Source organism: Stegodyphus dumicola, chromosome 3 (assembly GCF_044657685.1).
Source record: "Stegodyphus dumicola isolate Sdum_Otavi_A_Nest chromosome 3, ASM4465768v1".
Classification (NCBI taxonomy): Eukaryota; Metazoa; Arthropoda; class Arachnida; order Araneae; family Eresidae; genus Stegodyphus; species Stegodyphus dumicola.
The window spans coordinates 171,847,822-171,869,038 of record NC_140770.1 but is presented as its reverse complement, the minus strand read 5'-3'; the positions used below and the strand labels follow the sequence as shown (position 1 = coordinate 171,869,038).

At 35.5% G+C, this 21,217-nt stretch overlaps 1 protein-coding gene across 1 annotated transcript in view; it reads left to right on the top strand.

Annotated features, from left to right (window-relative positions):
• LOC118186930 (otoferlin-like) overlaps positions 1–21,217 on the top strand; it is a 963,443-nt gene that overhangs the window by 629,454 nt on the left and 312,772 nt on the right. Inside the window, exons 7-9 of the mRNA XM_085813615.1 lie at positions 11,008–11,176; positions 18,173–18,224; positions 18,318–18,449. Coding sequence (XP_085669741.1) covers positions 11,008–11,176; positions 18,173–18,224; positions 18,318–18,449 — 353 coding nt within the window. The remainder of the gene's footprint in view (positions 1–11,007; positions 11,177–18,172; positions 18,225–18,317; positions 18,450–21,217) is intronic.

Genomic DNA, 21,217 nt, shown 5'->3' with positions numbered 1-21,217 from the left:
TTTCCCTTCTAACCGTTTAACTTAATGCCAGTCTAATACGAGAAATAACTTACAATACATGGCATATGCACTCACTGATACGTATTCCATCTCCATTTCGCCGAGGAAGCTTCGCATTTTCTTTCCCTAACTATTTATAGATGATCTGACCTTTGGCCTATTAAATTATACACATTTTTTTCTTTTTTTTTTTTTTTTTTTTTTTTTCATTTCATTTAAATAAATATATTCCGCCGAATTTCATTAGAGATATATTTCTCATTCAATTGATTCAGTTCTCACTTTGCGGCGAAGCAAAAGTACGTAAAAATTCAAAACATCTTCTTTAAAACTTGTAAAATACAGAAAAAACATAAAACATCAAATGCAGTTAAAACAGTTAAAAAACAAATTTCTACAATTAAAATTAGAGTTTATACGCAAAAACAAGAAATTCGACCAGCGTGCAAGAAGGCAGATGTTTTGGTGCACGGAAATGAAAGTTTACATTGGGTCCTTCTCGGCAAAAAGACATTGAAGGTGCAGAAACTAAACTTACTTCGCTATTCTACCAAACTTCAAATGTAAACAAATGGTTGTTCGTTAGGCTTAACTAGCCTATTAAGCTTTTACGTTACTAATAATTTTATTACTATTGTATGCAGATTAACTAAAGGCATAAAATCTTAATCGGAACATAAAAGCCACATCATTCTATCACTTCTAAAGCAAGAAATGCACAATTTACCAACATATAAGAATAAAAAACCTAATCTCATTGAGCCAAATATATATCTTTAATATATCTATATATATGGATTAAAAGTTTTCTAATTATAAATTACTGTTTAATATATCTATATATTAAACGTAAATTATTGTTTAATATAGATATAAATTATTCTTTATTATAGATATAAATATAAATTTATATCTATTATATAGATATATTAATTATAATATATTATATAGTGTGATATATAGATATATTAATAATACAGATACATTAAACAATAATTTATAATTAGAAAACTTTTCATATACCATTTACCAAGGAACAGAAATTCAATTAAAACAATGAAAATAAAAAATTAATTTTTAGTCGGTATTTGAATTATATATATACGTAAGATTGGTGCTGCCGATTGCAACGAAAAAGGGAGGTGCACAACTATATAATGTAGTAGTCCTCTAATGCAAAATTTCAACGTTCCGCGTCTACTCGTCTTGAATTGTGCGAGATGCATATATACGTACTTACAGACGTCAAGAAAAGAATCTCTTCTAAATCCATTATCCATTTTAAACCTATTTTACAATCCTTTTTGTCAAAAAGAGTCCTTTATTCTGTTCGCACGTACGGGTGTCACGCGAAAACAGCGTTCAAATTGTTTCGAGAGCGGTCATAATGCATATGTGATACCCGATGTTTTTCGGGATTACAATACTTCATTTATCGTGCAGGGAAGTAAAAAGGAGAAAATTAGGCGAAGAAACACACTATTAATTATCAAATTTCTGAAATTTTATACTTAGCCGCAAGCTATTGTGGTAGAAAAGACATAGTAAGCATTTTTTTTTTTTTTTTTTTTTTTACCTTTTAAGCATTTATTTTATCAGTTATGGTAATTAACTTCTAAGGTACTTCTGCCTAATTTAACTCGAAACTAAATACTGAATTCCAGTTGAACTCCTTAAGGTAATTCATGGGTAGAATTCTCTTCATGCATGCAAATGGTATTTTGAACAATACATTTCGACTTCACTAACATATTGGAAATTTCGGAATGTCTGTTCACAGCCGCTAATTCTTCCAGCATTGTATCTGTAGCTGGTTATCGGTCTTCTGCGCTACCTGATTAATACGTAACCGAGATAAATGCGTATAGCCCTCTGGCCACTTGTGAAAGAACCATTATTTAATAAAGTCTCAGAACAGTAAGTTACAGTGGATGGACAAAGATATGGAAACACTTTGTGAAATGCATGTTTGAAAAGAAAGATTGATTTTAATGAAATATGTAGGTGGCGCTGGCGTTTTTGACTACTGACGCCACCTATACAACTTCGTAAATGCGCTAAACAGTTCAGTTGTTGTCGGAGTACTGTTATGTGAGGTTGTCATTGCATTATGTCAGAGTTAACAGACTTCGAACGTGGGCAAATTGTTGGAGCACGTTTGGTAGGTGCTTCCGTAAGCAAGGTAGCCGAGGTGTTTAGTGTTTCAAGAGATACTGTATCGAAGATTTATTCCGCATATTTGAAAAGCGGAAAAACATCATCTGCTAAATCACAGCGCGGACGAAAGTGTGTCCTGAGTGATCGTGACAGACAATCATTAAGGGCAATTGTGACGAAAAATAAGAAGACCACAGCTGCAAAAGTTACTGCTGAAATGAATGTTGTGTTACCGAACCCTGTGAGTACCAAAACAATTAGAAGGGAGCTTCATAAACAGGGAATTGCTGGCCGTGCTGCAATTGAGAAGCCACTCATCAGTGATGCTAATGCCTGTAACAGGAAAAGGTGGTGTTTAAGTCATAAAGCCTGGACTATAGAGCAGTGGAAGGGAGTAATATGGTCTGACGAGTCTTCTTTCACATTGTTTCCCACTTCTGGCCAAGTTTACTTCTGGAGAACATCATCTCAAGCCTATAATACAGACTGCTTATTGCCAAAAGTGAAACATGGCGGGGGGTCTGTTATGGTTTGGTCAGCCATATCGTGGTTCTCTGCTAGCCCCATGATAACTGTGTCAGGGCACATGACTGCCAAGACTTATGTGAACATTTTGGCCGATCAAGTTCATCCCATGGTACAAACTTTGTTCCCCGATGGTGATGGTGTCTTCCAAGACGACAAAGCCCCTGTTCACACAGCTCACATTGTCCAGGACTGGTTTCCAGAGCACGAGGATGAGTTGTCCCATCTTCCCTGGCCACCACAGTCACCAGACCTGAATATTATCGAACCTTTGTGGTCTACATTGGAACGGAAAGTGCGTTCTCGTTATCCACCGCCAACATCGTTAACTGAACTTGCCACCGTTTTGCAGGAAGAATGGTATAATATTCCCTTGGCAAACATACAGGAACTGTATTTATCCATTCCGAGAAGACTGCAAGCTGTTTTGGATGCCAACGGGTTTCCTACACCATATTAAGCAAAGAAACATGTTTTTTTAAAGGTGTTTCCATATTTTTGTCCAACCCCTGTATATTCTAATGTAGGAAAAAGTAACTTATATTTAGGATCACATTATCCATTTGATATCTTAATTAATCATTTAACTAATAAAGAAATTAAAAATCTGATGTGCCCAGCACATAACCTCCCGCTAGTTATCTGTCAAGCCAATTCTATGCTGTGTCTATATTAAAACATGGAAGTGGGGAAATATTAACGAGCTTTAAATAAACTTTCTCTTTCGGTTGATAGTCAGTAATTAAAATCTAATTTTTTTAATAAATTTTATACCTTAGTGTTAATTATAAACACTGCTAAATTTTATTATTATATTCTCCCATACAATGTACAGTCTTAACTGTACGGGCCCAGTTACACATCTGTTCTCGCGCTCTGATTTGAAAATATCGCATCCATCGTAGTGTATCCTCTGGTCGTTGATCAGAACCTCTAATCTGCGTGGCGTTAAGTCGTTGATTAGTATCTCTAATCAACGACTTTACGCTACTGTCATATCCTTCTTCTTGGGCGTGTAGATTCTGGATATGTATTTAATTCCTACCGTAGACGTATCGTAATGTGGGTATTGCATAAAACAGCTATTTTAACGGCACAAAACTTTATTAACACACAAATAAAAATAAAAAGTACAAACGATTAACACACAAGTATAATTGCGTATTTTGCAACCAAGCTGACATACAGCTACCTACTAACTAACCACTCTTCTCTAGTAAGTCTCATGAGAGAGAGGCGTTGCAGGCCGTTCGGCTAAACTGCGCATGCGTGGTCATCAAGTCATGACACCTCCCCTCGAAAAGATTTGATTGCGTCTTTTAATGACCTGTCAAATCCACATATATAAACATTTCTTGAAACAAAATAAAATAACATTCATGAAATTTTCGAACTTAATTAAAAAATTCTTACCATTTTTAATTAAAATTACGTCAACATAAATTCAGTAATCCTATTCATTTAAAAGGATGTAACATTCATTTAACTTCTCAAACTTAAATCCTTCACATAATCATAATCATATAAGCGTTATCATATAAACGAGACAATACAAATCAATCATTTAAAATCAAACATAATACTTTAGCAAACCCTGGCTAAATCTTTAAACGTATTACATAACGTTAGGAAAAAAAAGTTTAGCATTTTAGCTCAAAAAAAAAAAAATTCAAACTAAACAGTCAAAATGTCTTATAATTCACAGTTCATAACGTCAGTCATGCTCCCAGCGAGAGGCAGTCAATCGAGATAACGAATCTGCATTAATATGATCTTTTCCTTTCCGGTGTGTAATCACTGCATGAAATCGCTGTAATGCTAAAGAACAGCGTTGTAAACGAGAACTTTGTGAAGAACATTCGGTGAGAAATCTGAGAGGGTTATGAGCACTAACGATGACAATCTCAGAACCAAAGATATAAGCTTCAAACTTCTTCAGGGCAAAGATAACGGCAAACGCTTCCTTTTCAATTTTATTAACAGCGTAATTTCTTTGTGTCTCGGTCAACTTTTTACTAGCGAAGGCTATTGAGTGTTCTACACTATTTTCATTTTGTTGAGCCAAACAAGCTCCTACAGCGTATGACGATGCGTCTGCGTAAATGATGAAAGGCAAACTAAAATTTGGAGAGTAACATTTAGGGGCATTGCAAATGGCACGTTTTAATTGAATAAACGCTTCATCGTGTTCCTTCAGCCAAGTAATTTCGTTCGAAGCCCTTCTTTTTGTTAACGCCGTTAAAGGTTGTGCTATCGCAGAAAAATTGGGTACGAAAGACCGGTAATACGATAATAGTTCTAAAATACTTCTTACATCTTTCTTAGTACGGGGAACTTCTAAATTCTGTATGGCTTCAACTTTTTCTGGATCAGGTTCGTGTGAACCGGAACCAACTACGTGTCCTAAAAATTTGATTTTATGCTTTTCAAAGTCACGCTTATTGAAATTAACCGTGAAATTTGCCTTTTCTAGCGTACTTAAGACTTTGTTAAGATGTCTCAGATGTGTATTCCAGTCATCAGAAAATATAATCACGTCATCAATATAAGAATCGGCATAGTCTTTATGTTCGGCGAGAAGTTTGTTCATAGTTCTCTGAAAAGTTGCGGCGGCATTCGTTAATCCAAAGGGTAAAACTACAAAGACATATTGTCCTGTGTGGGTTACAAACGACGTCAAAGGTTGGCACTTGGGCTTCAGTCTTATCTGCCAGTACCCTTTAAGAAGATCAATCAAAGTGATGTATTTGGACTTTGACACTTGGTAAATTAGGTCTACAGCGTTTTCTATCGGGAAGGCATCGGTTTCCGTCTGTGAGTTCAGGTATCGATAGTCCACACATAATCTCACAGTTCTGTCTTTTTTTGATACACAAACTACCGGATGTGCATATTCACTCTCCGACTCAACAATTAGCCCTAGCTGCAATAGCTCATCTATTTGTCGATCAACTTCATTTCTTAGAACTTCAGGTATTCGATACGGTTTCTGCATTCTTGGCATACTTCCAGGTTTCAGTTTGATGCTGTGTTATCGCACATTGGCGATTTTCGGAATACCAGTTCTTAGGTTCTTATGCCTTCTTAAAATTTCCATAAGTTCTTTCTTCTTATGCTGTTCAAGGTGCGTAAAATCACATTCTTCATTAGAATAGTGTTATTTTGCTTTCCGTGGAACAATTCTTGGAACGTTTTCAACTTCGCCGAAATCAATATCGGTATCATATATCACACCGACATTATTCACAGCGGTATTGAACTCTTGTATCTTGTTTGCGTGAACGTGCTTCGATGAATTGTCAGGCATTTGTACTATGTAACTATAATCAGTATGCTTTTTTATGATCGTAGCAGGTCCCGTCCATCTGGCATAAACTTTCTTTTGGCTATCAGGGATTAAAACTATAACCCTGTCACCTTCCTTGAATTCTATATGACGAGTCTTTCGGTTACGGTAGAATGCATAAGCTTGTTGCTTTCCAACATCTGTAAGTCCTGCATATTCAGCAGCTTTTTCCAGTTTCGTCTTCAAATCATTCAGATAATGGGTAACTGAACTTAACTCTCCATGAGGAACAGGAGTTTCATTAGTAAATGACGTTTTCAAAATAGACAAAGGGCCATTAGGACGTCTTCCATAAAGCGTTTGGAACGCACTAACACCAGTCGTAGCATTAGGAACTTCTCGATAAGCCAAGAGTAAGTACGGTAGATGTTTCTCCCAATCTTTGGAATGTTCTCTTATGGTATGATGTATCATTCCCTTTAAAACAGCATTAAATCTTTCTACCAGGCCATTTGAACTTGGATGATAAGGAGTCGAGGACCTTGGGGTCGATCCGAAACTTCCTTCGTTACTTCGCTACTATCTACTAACTAACCACTCTTCTCTAGTAAGTCTCATGAGAGAGAGGTGTTGCAGGCCGTTCGACTAAACTGCGCATGCGTGGTCATCACGTCATGACAGCTACCCAACCACGATAGAGATCAGTTGCTCTAATTACCGTATCGAAGGGCCGTAGTTCGAATCCCAGAGAAGGCATGGGTGTTTGTAAATTTATAGTATCTGTGCGGTATGGACGCATTCAAAATATGCGGCGAGTTTAATGTCCACTCGAGAGGTCGGTGGTAAGGGAAGATGGGTGAGACATCCCCGTGCCGCCTCCGGGGTGCTGTTCTTCAAAGTTGGTGCGTAACTCAGCAAAGTCGTATTTTCACCTGTATGGTGCCCCAGATTTTAGCCAATGGCAAGCGCAATCTTGTCTCTATGCCACGATTAATTTTGTGGGCCTTTTTCTGATACCAGACAAGCGAGATTACCACAACACCAACCATAAGAACATTGACCTAACAATTGCAAAATCTTTTAAAACCTTTAGGATTCCCGATGGAGTGTTAAATGTCATCATATATTTCTTTTCATATTCATTATTGACATTTGTTGCACTACTTCTTTAAAAATAATACATGGCGATAACATTTTGTGGCATACGAAAAGTCATACGACAAAAAATGTCAAATAAGCACAAACGAGGACTGAAGTTAATACATAAACAGGAGCTCGTCTTCATAATGAGCTTATTTTCGTTAACGAGGGTAATGCAGTTGCATTTACCATCATTCCATACTTTGAATGTTTATAGATGTAATATGTTGGTCTCAAGCACACACCTATTTAAAGTACCAAATCTAAAATGTTTTTTATTATCTCATAACACAATTTTTAAGAACGTCTGTTCAAAGCCTCAAGTAAAGTATCACTTCCGGTTTATCAATTTTAACTAAAATCCAGTATGCTGTTCCCATTGATATAAAAGTCTAAAATATTAAAATTAAAAAGTTTTGGAAAACAAGATATAAAAACAAAAAAACTTTCAGGATCAAAACTTATTGAAAACTCCGAACTTAAGAAAGCGAGAAATTATGCTTTTATAAAGCCTTGCTTTTAAAAAATTCAAAGGAACTCTGGTGCTCAGTCACTCTGTATTTAGTAGCCGCTAAAACAATTTTTGATTTTTATTTTGTTATCATTCTTGTACTTTTCACTTCCTTGTATGAAGTATCGGAATCGTATACTGATGTCTCTTGGATTAACTCTCTTAACTATTGAGAAAAAAATAAAAAAAAATATTTAAAGAGCATGTGATAGTTAAAATTAACTGAAGATTAAAGATTAGAAAGAGAGCTGAAGATTAAATATATGGGATTTTTGAATTACCATTATATATTTTTTCATTTGAAAATTAAAATTTTCAAGACTTTTTCAAACAGTCGTCACCTAAGTTGGTGTCCTTCTTTATACGATAAGTTCGTAAAACTTCCTAAACTAGTTAACCTGAATTCCTTAAATTCGCATTCAAATCTCGGGCGCTTTGGTGACGTCATCTTATTCCATGTTGCTCTTTTCATGCGACAAAAGGTACATGATGTCAATGGATCAAGAAACATTATGAAACTCAAAGAGAATTATTTTTCTGCAGCATTTTTAATTTTGGGTTTATTAGCGGCCGAGCGCTAAAGTTGTTGTACACTGATAGTTTAACCTGTGTTCGATTCCAGACGAACGGGCTGGTTGCGTGGGCGTTTCGTAGTTTTCCCCATATGTAACGTAGATACGAACAAATATCCCTTAAGAAAATATCCCTTAAGAAATTTTCCACTAAAGTATCACTTTTGTTAGGCAGATAGCTCTGGCGCCCTTTGTCAATTACATTAAATTGACCTATGTAATTTTGCGAGTGGGAAATGGGAGAAAACGATTATGCTATCATCCATAATCGAGCCACTCAACTTCTCTCAGCCATGGGATATGACGTATATTGCAACTAGTATTTCAAATCCTGATAACATCCCATATGCAGTCGGTAGCACCTAGATAGGATGTCCTAATGATATACTGAGATGTGACATTAAGCGCTCTGGATAATGAGTTTAGGAGGAAACTGGGATGTCCTGAGGATGTAGTAAGTAGGACTTTTAAGTCCTAATAATATCCCATACGCTGTGTATGGGACCTAGATAGGATGTTCTGAGGATAAAATGGGATGTGTTTAGGAGGTTAGTGGGATATCCCGGGATGTCCTGAGGATGTAGTAAGTAGGACAGATCCTAATAACATCCCGTACGCTGTCGATGGGAATTATAATGTCCTGACGATAATGTGACATTAAGCACTCGGGAGGTTAGGCACTTTCAAGGTTCGGAGGACAGTCCGGGATGACCTGAGGATGTGCGCATATCCCGTGAGCAACATCCTCAGGATATCCCAAGGATATTTTTGTGCTATGTGGCAAAGCAACACGTGGAGGGAGTGGTATAATTCTTCAGTTTCTTCCCCCATTCAAAAGGTTAACATTCTGATAAACGAGTAAGATTTCGTTTAGTTTGGCTTAGTAAATTATGGTAAGGCACACAGGGACTATCCAGGTCGGAACTACCAGTGTTCAGCGATTTTAGCGCTCGGCTGCTTGTGGGCCTCGAGCTAGATGTCAGAAACACCTTACCACAAAGGCACGCGCAACAGGAACACAATAATTCAAATTTAGTCCCCACCACTCAAAGAACTTTTGGAAAGAGTAAAGAGACCCATTCGTCACATTCAGGTTGTAATGAGTCATCATCTCCACATTTCAGTTCTGGTGCCATTGCATAAACTATTATGCCTTTTCTGTGAGGGGAAAACATGAAAAATCAACTTCGTTGTTACTGAAAACTTTAAAAAAATTTGTGGTTCCAGAATTGCTAGATGCATACATTAATCTTGAAACATAAACAGCAGACATGGCGAGAGCACCTAAATTCTGTACACCTCGATGCTTCAGGATCTTCCTGGCTACAAGTGCTACGAAGAAGGGATTCGTCTTCAGAAACAATGCACCAAAATATTTGACAATTTTGTTGCATCCAGGTGAATAGCTAATCTTTCAAAGAGAAAACAGTTTACCAAGTAACTAAACTACTTCTCTTAAACGGGCTTTCGATGCTCTCAATCTACATGTGTTAAATGAATGAAAACTTGCTTTTTTGTCTCCAGTGGATTTTTAAGTACATTAAATTGATACGAAGAGGAATTCTGTTAGCCTGGAGATTCTAATAGACCTCAGAAATACGAGTATGTTCACTAACAATATTTTAAGTTTAATTTTTCGCCAAATAGAACGATTTCCTTTCAGAACATTTTAAAGAAGTAAACAATAGTCTATATACAGAGTTCTCCTAGTTCCTAAATTAAGTGTGAATGCCTTTTAAATAGAAATACCACGCAGGAACAGAAAAAAAATGACACTAAGCCTACATTGTTTGCAGAAGAAAAGTTGCTACTCTTACCAAAAATATCAACTTCTTAGATTTGCGAGATTTGGTAATATCCCACTTGAGAGAGCATCTTCTTAAAAAAATAATCACCGTTTTAATTCCTGAGTCGTTACTTAATAGTATTTTTAATATACTTTAAAGATGAAAAATTACCGAAGAATAATTTGATTAAAAAATTAATTTTTATTGTCTAAAAATCCGCAAATAGACTATGCTGCAGATGTAAGAATTGAATAATTAAAACCGAAGGTAACGGTGCTCAATATAACGTGTGTAAAATTATTTAATTGTTTTTTTAATTTCATTATTCCTTAATGAGAATGTGATATTGTTGTTATTTCAAACGACCAAAGTTTTTGAATTTAATGCATCTATCGGAAATGGCCATTTCATATTGATCATTTAGCCGTCTCATTGCCGTTAATGAAGTATCACAGAGAGTGCTTTTTCAATTAATTATCAAGTATTTTAAATACCTCCATGCCGCACAGATACTATGCACATGCAAATATCGAAGTTTTTCAACGGGATTCGAGCCTGCGTCCAAAGATATCGCAGCCAGCAGCGCTATCCTGTGCACTGATCAGGGTGAATGGGTAATAATATAAAATAATATTTATAACCGAGTTGATTTATGATTCTCTAAAAGACTGTTTGAAATAAAATGAGTTTTCGAGGGATTTCAATTGCTTAATTTTAAAATTTTTCAAGCTAATTTTATGCTAAATTAATTAATATTTTGAAGGCAATTTACTAACTTCTTGATCAAACAAAACTTTTCAAGAAAGGAGACATATAAAAGATTCAGTTTTTTAGTATTTGAAGTCATTCATTTTTGACTTAATTGTTTATTAAACATTGCTCCGAAAATGTTTACTTTTTTGCATCAGATGAAAAAATTCATGCACATGCCTCTGCTATACAGTATACCCTAACATTGATTTCGAAATTTTCGAAATTTGCTTCTTTGTTGCCATTCCTTATTATCTTATTTAATCATTATATCAACAGGTTCGACTCAAACTCTTAATATGAGGGGTGGTGAAAATGTGTTCATGACTGGTTCATCGGACGAAGAAGATCGAATGCTCAGACCATATGACGAATGTAGCTCAGACATTGCGGCTCCTTATTCCATCAACACACCGGTCGTGCTCAAGAAATGGGCATCGTCTGCGAGGTAAAATACTTTTCCCTTTTCTCTATCGAGTATCTGAATAAATGTTCCCGGAAATATAGACGTGCGGGAATGGATACTATTCATCCTTTATTACAATAAACAACAATATATATATATATATATATATATATATATTGTTGCAAAATGCCCAGCTGCGGCAAGATAGCTTCTCCGCAAAGCGAAGTTAGGGTTTCCAGAAAGTGGCAGGGAAAAGCAGTGTTGCCAGATTTGGTGCGAAATCGCTCATTTTGGAGATAAAATTGGCGATATGGGAAAGAAGGAAGGCAACATTCTAGAACGTTGGTTTTTTCGAAAACGTTCTTTCTCCGTCTGTAGTATATCGCCAACTTTGTCTTCAGTGTCGCCAAATGGGCGATCTCGCGCCAAATCTGATAACCCTGCATTTCCCTGCCAATTTCTGGCAACCCTAACCCTGCTTTGCAGGGAAGCTACCTTACCGCAGCTGGACGTTTCGGAACAATATTACTTAAGAAAGAGATTTGAACATGGTATTTAATCATGAAGGAGAACACATTATGCGAAACATATTGTTGCGAGCTACGGCATCGTTTAGATTTTCTTAACAACTACTGAGGTATAACTTGAAGAAATATGCAGTTAATAAAATAAATAACAGCTCATATAACGTAAAATAACTAAAAGTATCTCTTGAAGGAAAAACTCAGATAAAGCAAACTCTTTTTAAGACGCAAAGAATATCGAAAATCAGCAATATGTCCACAGCAAAGCTCAATTACTGTCGCACGATTCTGATTCGGATAAATCACATAACTCGGTGAATCTAACTAGCTTTTGTTCGTAGAGTTGCTTAACATTTCTGAATAACTTGAAGAAAATTTGTTTCTACAATAATGCGTTTTGTGGAGCCTTCCGAAATGTTGTTAAGTTGTGAAAATTTACCAAATGTCAGTGGCAAAATTTGCCTTCAACCCGAACGGATATCTTTACGCTCATATTTTAAGTAAAGCAAAAATATCCGTTTCTGTAACAGTTTTAAAGAATAGATGTCACTAATGATACATAGAATCTTCAATATGAATTGAGGTATATTTATTACTCAAGTCAACTTGTGATTTACTAGTGTAACACCGTAGACGACGTACGTGATCAAACTCTGGTTAATTCAAGCTAAAAAAACTCACGAAGGAAAAGTAAAGCCATATTATAATTACTAAAAAAGTGCTATTAAGAGCACAACTATAGTTTGAAGCAATTTAATCTGCAAAATGAATTCAAGTAAATTTAATCAGTAGTCAATACAAAAAGAACGCACTGTAAATAGTGAAAGAACAAATACCATAAAAATGAAAAAAATGTAGTTATAAATGCCAATAAGGAAGAATATTTATCAGAAAACTTGAACAATGTAGTTAAGTTCAAACGTGTTGCTACCATTCTCATTTGTCTGATAAAGGTCAGTATAAACTCACGATATTCATCGTAGGAAGGAGACAAATGCGCTTGTTGTTTGTAAAAGTTTTCAGCACCATACAAGTGACAAACCAACTTTAGCTCAGTTCCGCCCCCCCCCCAGTTTTGTGAGATAGCATCTCGGGGGGCACAGGTCCGATGGTCTTCCAGCCCCTTTTTCCTTACCAATAACCTTTTCGGCCCGTCGCATATTTAGAGTACCTCACAGACATTATACATTTAGAAGCATCCATGCGTTCTCTGAGATTCGAAACTAGGTCCTTCAATACGGCAGTCAGCGTCGCTAACCATTTTCCCAATTGTGCAGCTAAGTTGAAACTTACGTAAATTATGTAGGAGAGAACTTTTATATTTTTATATATTTTGCAATTGTGTGCAATTACCTTATTCTCCTATTGGGGTTAAAAACACTATGATAGCATTAGCTGTAACTGTTGCCATTCCATATAATTTTTTATCATTTGTACTTTATGTAGACAATTTTGTTTAACGCTGATGATTCGCTATCGTAATTTTTCTATCACTATTTAATAACCAAGCTTAATTTACAGCCAGAGTCCGGTTGATACCCAGCTCGGTTAATCGGAAATTTACTGTAATCAATGTTTCGAGTTCAATTGCAAAGCCTTCCTATTTATGACATCATGTCAGGTTAGCGCATTGTCTTATCAATCAGTTTAGTCATTCATTTCGTTTCATCTGTCGCTTCTGAAACTTAATTACTTTAAAATTCATGCTTGTCAAAATTCATTCACTTCATGAAAATTTTCCAAAGCCACCAACTTTCGTAAAAGCTTTGAGGATTAAGTGTACTGAATGAAAATTAACTATAAAGTACACTAAAAGACTACCGAAATGGCCTTACAGGTAAAGATGAGAGCAAAGTCTTGTTTTCCAAATCAAATTTGTCCGCTGCTGTAATGAATTAACACATTTATTACAGCAAACGTCAGGTCTTTACGCAATCATGGCGTGTAGAATGCAACCGCGATTGACAAAGTAAATGCAATTATGTCAGCCTCAAGCCAAGAGCGGAAACATGAATTCAATTATCGCGACAAAGACACTATGAGCTAATAAAGAACTAATCTGAACGTTATTCCGGACAGAACATCTTTTTTTCCGAAACAAGACATGGCCATTGAGCGTTAGTTAGAAAGATGTTAATTTGAAAAGGAAAAAACATGTTTTATACCATTTATTAACTTAATGAAAAATATGACTTTTTATTCTTGATTCTATTCTTGCAAGCTAATGCGACTTCTTGTCGTGGAACTGTTGTTTGAAATACATGTGAGGGGACATTAGTTTTTCTTTTATAGCGAGTAATTTATTAATTAGTTAGAAAGTCGATAATTTTCCCTCTGAGATTCTAACAACAGATTTGCTATTTATTAGCTGGACGTGCTACCAGGTACACCAAAAGAGTGGACCTCGCAATAATTCCTAATACATGACGAAATAAACAGGTTAAAATACTGTAAGGTTAAACACGCCCGCCTTCTTAGCGTGCCTTCGTAATGTAATGGTCTGCACGCTGGGCGCGTATTCCTGAGGTCCGTGGGACGATTCCCGGCGAAGGCGTTGCTCATTTTTCATCACTCCGGCTTCCCCCCCCCCAAAAAAAAACCTGATGTCTCTACAACGCTATTCTTAGAGTGTTACATTATGTAGGATGTGTGTATAAATTTGTTGGTTTTTCTGGCATTTTTTTTTTTTTTTTTTGGGCTTTATGCAAAAATTTGAAGATATAGCCTTAGATATACTATTTAGGAAAATATAAGTGAAGTACCTATTCAGTTCAAAAACAATATGCAGATTTAACCGATTTTTCAGGCTTAAGGTTTTCCGAATTGAAGTTTATATCAGATTTACTTTTTATTACATTTACTTATTGATCATTTACAAAATCATTATGCAACTAAGAATATGGCTTTCAGTTTGTTTCGCAGCTTGAAAACAGAATTATATGGCAGTTTCTTTTTTTTTTTTTTTATTATTTGTTTAGGACGTTAGACTAGTACTGCGTGTTTTGAAAAAAAAAAAAAAAGTTTTTTTAACCCAAATTCTTATTTTTGTCTTTGAAACTAGATTCAAAACGTTTTACTTCCTTTTACGGAGTAAAAGATAAAATATTTGCATAACAGCATTTCTTAAAATAATCCGGAAGTTTAGGTATGTTTCATGCCACTTATTACGGGCTGCAAGTTAGTAAAATACATATTTTTGTATGTTCGTTCTGTAAATATTAGCACTTTAAATTCGAAATTTACCCCAATTCGAAATTTCATTCATCAACTCTTTTAAGTCAATTTGTTCTCATTACGTGGATTCAAGAATAGAGAGTTTGACCACATAATAAAATAATACTAAATGTAGTAAAGTTTACCTATGCCTCTTATTTAATAAAAATTTAGATTTCAGAATGCAAAATACTGTTTGAAACTCCGAAATGTAGTTTGCATTTCGCTTCCTCTTCCATTCACTGTAAAATGAATTAATGTAATTCTCACGTTTTCTGCAAAGTTAAAGATAAACACGTGTTTTGAAGGGAATTCATATAACTGTTATGATTATATTTATAACTGTAAGTAAAATGAATAAAAGTGCTGCAGCATTTATTCTACAGAAAAAAAAAAAAGAAAGAAAGAAAGAAAAAGTTTGTTAAAAAACCCATCTATAAAAATGCAGTTCACTTAAATAATTAAATCTATCATTGTAATTTTCACTTATTTAAATGATGCCATTATTGAAGGAATTATTGCATTCTCCCATGCGTGATCCCGTGGTGTAAGTTATGGGCATGGCGAACCGTAATTGATTTTTTTTTTTTTTTTTTTTTTTTTTTTTTTAATGTTTACGGATGCGAAATGTTTAACGGTTGTTGGCACGTGTTGTCTATTTGACCCTCAGACTTTTATTTTCCGCGGATGGCTATACTACAACGTCGCTACCAAATGCTTTTGATAACTCACTTTGATGGAAAACTTGAAGCTATTAAGACGAACAGCAAGAGTTTGTTGTTTGTCTTTCTCCTGAGAAGTCTGTAATTTTTTCCATGTTCTATCTCTGCTCTACAGAATCAATCAATCAGTCGTTCTATCAAATGTTTCTATTATCTAAGTAAATAACAATCGAACAGGGCATCTTCAGTCAAGCATTCTAATTTTCTGAGTTCTGTAAACGTATCTATTTTCTTTAACTGTTAACTAGCTAGCACTCAAATGAGGCCGTCGTATGGCTAGCGGATGATAGAACATTAATGTAACTACTCTGACATGCGCCCTCAAGTCGCCAAATTTCTCGCCAAACATTTTTGGCGAGAAACTCCACGCTGCCATATTGCTATCTAAATTTTTTGTCTACATTTCGAACTTTAAGCTTAAAATGTCTCCAAAAACACGGTTTTCGTGAATGCAAAAACCGCGTTTTGAACACACAATTTAAGCTAAAAATCCGAAACGAAAACAAAAAATTTATGTTGCAAAAAAGGAAAGTTTCTAGCCAAAATTATTTGACAAGAGTCCATGTACACAGCGATATGTTTTAACTTAAAAAACCATCTACGAATGACACAATCTAGGCAACGAACGAATCTACGAAATACGCACACCTCACTTTAATAAATTAACATAACAACAATAAATTTCAAAGAATACCATGTACACAGCGTCCTGTTTGAACTTAAAAAAACATCTGCGAATTGCACAATTTAGACGGTACGCACTAATCAACAAAATAACTAAAATAAATTTCAAACAATTCAAAAAAGCAGCAATAACGACAGAAATGCATACTAAAAAAACAATGAACATAACATTCTACAAAATAAGTACAAGAATAAAATAAAGTGCACTTACCATGAATTAATGCTTTTTCGAACAGCAGAAATACCAATTTCATACCGCCTTTAACATGCCGCTACGTAATCACTATCGTATTTATATGACAGCCAGACACACTATCCAGAAAATTCATACTAAGGTTCACAAATAAATAAAATAACAAATAATCACAAATCCCTACTTCTATCATGCACAGCCACTAAAAATAATCTCCCAGACCCTCTTTCCACACCTCCAAATACCCACTCCCCCTCAACAGGATAGCCACGACGATATTTCCTTTGCCGAACTTCAATTCAAGAACTTCCACCATTTTATCTTCCCCCCCCCCCCAGCTTCTCAGACACAGAGCATGAAGCGAACCAACAAACTCCACCGAACGATTTTTCAACGTCAACAGGGTTGCCATACAACACGCAATCGCTCTAAAAACCAGCGCAGAACACATATCGCCACATTTGGTGAAATTAGGGCGTATATCAGAGTTGTACAACATTAATTAATAAAGTGACACACGGCACTGTCTCTGAAAATCTCTCATTGTCTCTGTAGCTTGCCATTAGTATATCAGGTTGATACTGGTACATGAAATTCTGCACAGTATCTCATTCTGCGCGATTTTCATATCAAAGAATCAGGCTCATCATCACTTCCTTTCTGTTCCTCAGAAGAAACTTCTTCTACGGTGGTCTTTGGTTGCTACTTTTGAAATTCTTCCAGTTCTTATCTGTTGAGTTCATTTTAAGATTATCTAATAATTACTTTAATGTATTCATTTCTACCTTCCAAGGCCATGGATTTGCTTAGAGACACAATATCACTGATCAGTACAGATACGGACTGAAACACGTAACAGCACTTGTACATTCCCATAGTTATTAGGTATCGCCCGCCCTTCTTAATTCATAAACTTCCACCCCACTAACGAGGCAGAATACCCCTGGAGTGGTTTTACGGTTTACCAATCCTATTTCCCTACCACCATCCTCTCGAGAGGATATTCGGCTCGTTGTGTATTTTTAGTATCCCCTTTGCCGTACAGACACCAGAGGCTTACAAACACCCATGATGTCCGGAATTCGAACCTGAGACCATCGGTATGGCAGCCAGCATCACTAAACACTGTACCAGCTGGACGGCACAGTACCATAGATCAGTGGTCCCAGACTGGCAGCTCCGAAACGATTTCTATGCGACCCGTGAATATATTTTCCGGAAAATTGTTACAATTATTATGGCAAGCATTTGAAGAAAACTGTTTAAGATTTTAGTGGTTTGCGGTCCAATTTTACGTTATTTCCATACCAAACGTGGAACCATAAAAACGAAAGTGAGTATCTGTTCAGAAAATGAGTGGAACTAATTAATTTACACTATGAAATAAATCATATTTAACGATTTAAAAATAAAAATTTGATTTGAAGGAAACAATGCTTAATAATAAAGCTAAAAAGACACACATAAAAAAACATAGGGTTACAGGAGTGAGTACAAGAGCAGACTAGTGAATTGCGAGCTCAGAAAGAATGTTAGAAACATCAACGAACCCTTATGGGCAAGTGATAAAATCTGAAAACATTTAAGTTTTTTCCCATTTATTTCCTCATTCTTTACTCTTCTTACATGTATATATATATATATATATATATATAGAGAGAGAGAGAGAGAGAGAGATACTTCTCCTTTTTTTCTTTATTAGGCAGAGATCAGATAAAGAATCGCCGGCAGCCCTCAAAGCTCAAGATTTCCAGGTGTGGTATTGCTCCATTTACCGAAATGATATCTTGCTATTTTGCGTAGAAGTCAATGAGATTTTAAAGCTTACTTCTGATCTTTCTTTGCAGGTGTGCGTAACTGTTATAGAAGCTCGTCACTTGGCTGGCCTCAATATGGATCCTGTAGTTTGTGTGCAGGTAGGAGAACAGAAGAAATACACCAGCGTTAAGGAATCCACCAACTGCCCATATTATAATGAGGTCGGTACTGCCTGTGTTTGTTTGTTTTACTAAATAAACAAAAACACTTGAATATATAGGTAACTAACTACGTGCTTTTTCATCTTCATGAACTGGTAGTTCGTAGATATCTTATTACTTAACTGCATCTCATGACAGATTTAAAATGCTTATGGAAACGGCTGTAATAATCAGAACTTAGGTATTGCATATTTACGCTCTGAACTTCGATGGTTTGTAAATTGTGACTTACGATGTGCATTTATAGAATGGACATGCATGTATTGTTGCGTGCGTACGGTATAGATTGAATGCATAAGTCTGATAATAGGTTAATAAAATTTATTTTTATCAAAAGAAATATTTAAGAACTGTGGAATTTTCCACAGAAATATTCGTACAAGTGTTCATAGTATCACATAATCAGTAGTTACACTTCAAACTATTAATAATATTAAACACAACGCAATGCAGAATGCATCTAAAGAGAAAGCTAACTCGGATTTATCTCAGTTTACGAACTACAACTCCGCAACAACACTAATTAAGCAACTGAGAGCAGATGGTTCTTTTTGGTTACAAATAAGTTTCATCGGCCGTCGATAAATTTCTAGTACTTTGTGCTTCTCGAAATTACTGGAAAGTACTACGAGGGTGGAAATACGGTTACAGCTGACATAGTGGTCAATTGCATTTATTCAGTTACAATACATATTACGGTGATACAGGGATCGTACCAAAGTGTCTCTAAATGGTCGCCAAATTTGGCGACTTTTAGCGATTTCTCACCAAATTACCAAGATATCTATTTACTCAATGTTAAATGCACTTGTCCTTGTATTTTTAGTTTTCCGACATAGCTTTCTCTTAAAATTTGTCTCGCACTACATTACACAGAAAAATACGACAATTTTACTTATAATTCTACTAAAATTACGTATCTAAGTACAAATTCGTAACAGTATTCATTGTTTTACTTAATTATATAAAATTTACTTAATAATCCTTTTACAAAATTAGTTTCAGAGACTACAGCTTCTTAATACTTCACAATTTTGGTCTGTTAAACGAAATTCCTACGTTGGATCGAGGCATGCTTATATACATTTATTTTATTTCAAATGCAGAAGCCCTATGGATAAAAGTCCTGAGGTGGAGATAAGGCTACAGACGAAAACATCGCGGCAAAAACATCGCGGACAAAAACGTCGCGTAGAAAACAACGCAAGGCGAAAACGTCGTAATACAAAACATCGTGGGGGAAAACATCGCAGTTCTAAAACATCGTGATACAAAATACCGTCGTCCAAAATAAAGCGGTTAAAAAATTTCGCAGTTTAAAAACATCGTCGTCGAAAATATCGTGGTAAAAAATAAAGTATCTACAAATCATCGCATGACGATAACGTCGCAGACATGCTTTTTTCAGGCTTTAATAATTGTAAATGGATATTTCCATAATGATTTGTGAGCGCAAGATGGAAAGAAGGATATTCTTTACTTTCATATTTTTTATTAACTAATAAATTTTTGCTGAAAAAGTAAGAAGGAAATTTAAGCATAGAAAATTAAGGCAACTTATAGCACTTAATATAATTTTAAACTGACATAGTTAACTAACAAAGGTCATTAATAAATCATTTTTATAAAGTTTGTACTGGTAATTTTTCATTAAAAGTATAATCTAAAAATGTTTAGAAAAAGGAAGCTACGTAACTGCATGAACTTATCTATAAAAAATTGCTAATTATGAGATTATTTTATTCACTTTTGTCAATCTAATATTCTTAATGAAAATTATTTCTTCTTCTGCTTCAGTTTATTCTTAAGTATTAAGTTTCCTTCTTACTTTTTTAGCAAGAATTGATTAGTTAATAAAAAATATGAAAGTAAAAATTATCTTTCTTTCCATCTCGCGCTCACAAATCATTATGGGAATATCCATTTACAATTATTAAAGCCTGAAAAAAGCAGGTCTGCGATGTTATCGTCCTGCGATGATTTGTTGATACATTATTTTTGCCGCGATATTTTCGACGACGATATTTTGTACCACGATGTTTTAGAACTGCGATGTTTTCTTCCACGATGTTTTGTAGCACGACGTTTTCGCCTTGCGTTGTTTTCTCTGCGACGTTTTCGCCCGCGATAATTTTGCCGCGATGTTATCGGCGGACACCGGAGATAAAGATGATGAGGGGGAGACATGAGAGCAAAAATGAGATGCATTACAAAGTACAAATGAATATAAAAAAGACGGGAGCTAATGCTATAATTCAAAAGCTCGCTGGAGTGGTGTAGGACATATGGTATCGCAGCTCATAGTCCTGGAAGTAAGGAATAGTGCTAGACAAAGTACACTGCCCTCCAAAAGTTCAGAAACAGCATCTATTCCAAAGCTCAGCATTACAAAATTGTCAGTAACGTTTAAATTTACAGTTGCTATGCATGCCAGTAACGAAGTTTAAGAAAAAATATGCAAAAGTAGTAGCTACCACTTTATTTTATAGAAATGAATACTTATATAGGAGAAAAAATGCAAAAATTGTAATATTTGTTCACGAGTGGTGAATTTCAATTGTTATTACAGTTTCGTGAAGAGTATCCAGGATAGTCTATCAATGTCCAGGAAAAGTCGTATGCCCAATTCGCTGAGGTGGCGGGCGATCGGATGGATGGAAATGGGGATGTCATAAGCTGATGCAGCTAGACGTTTCAATGTCTCTCGTAGTGTGGCCCACCGATTATAGAATCAGTTTGAATCCGAGGATTCTGTGTCTAGAAGACAT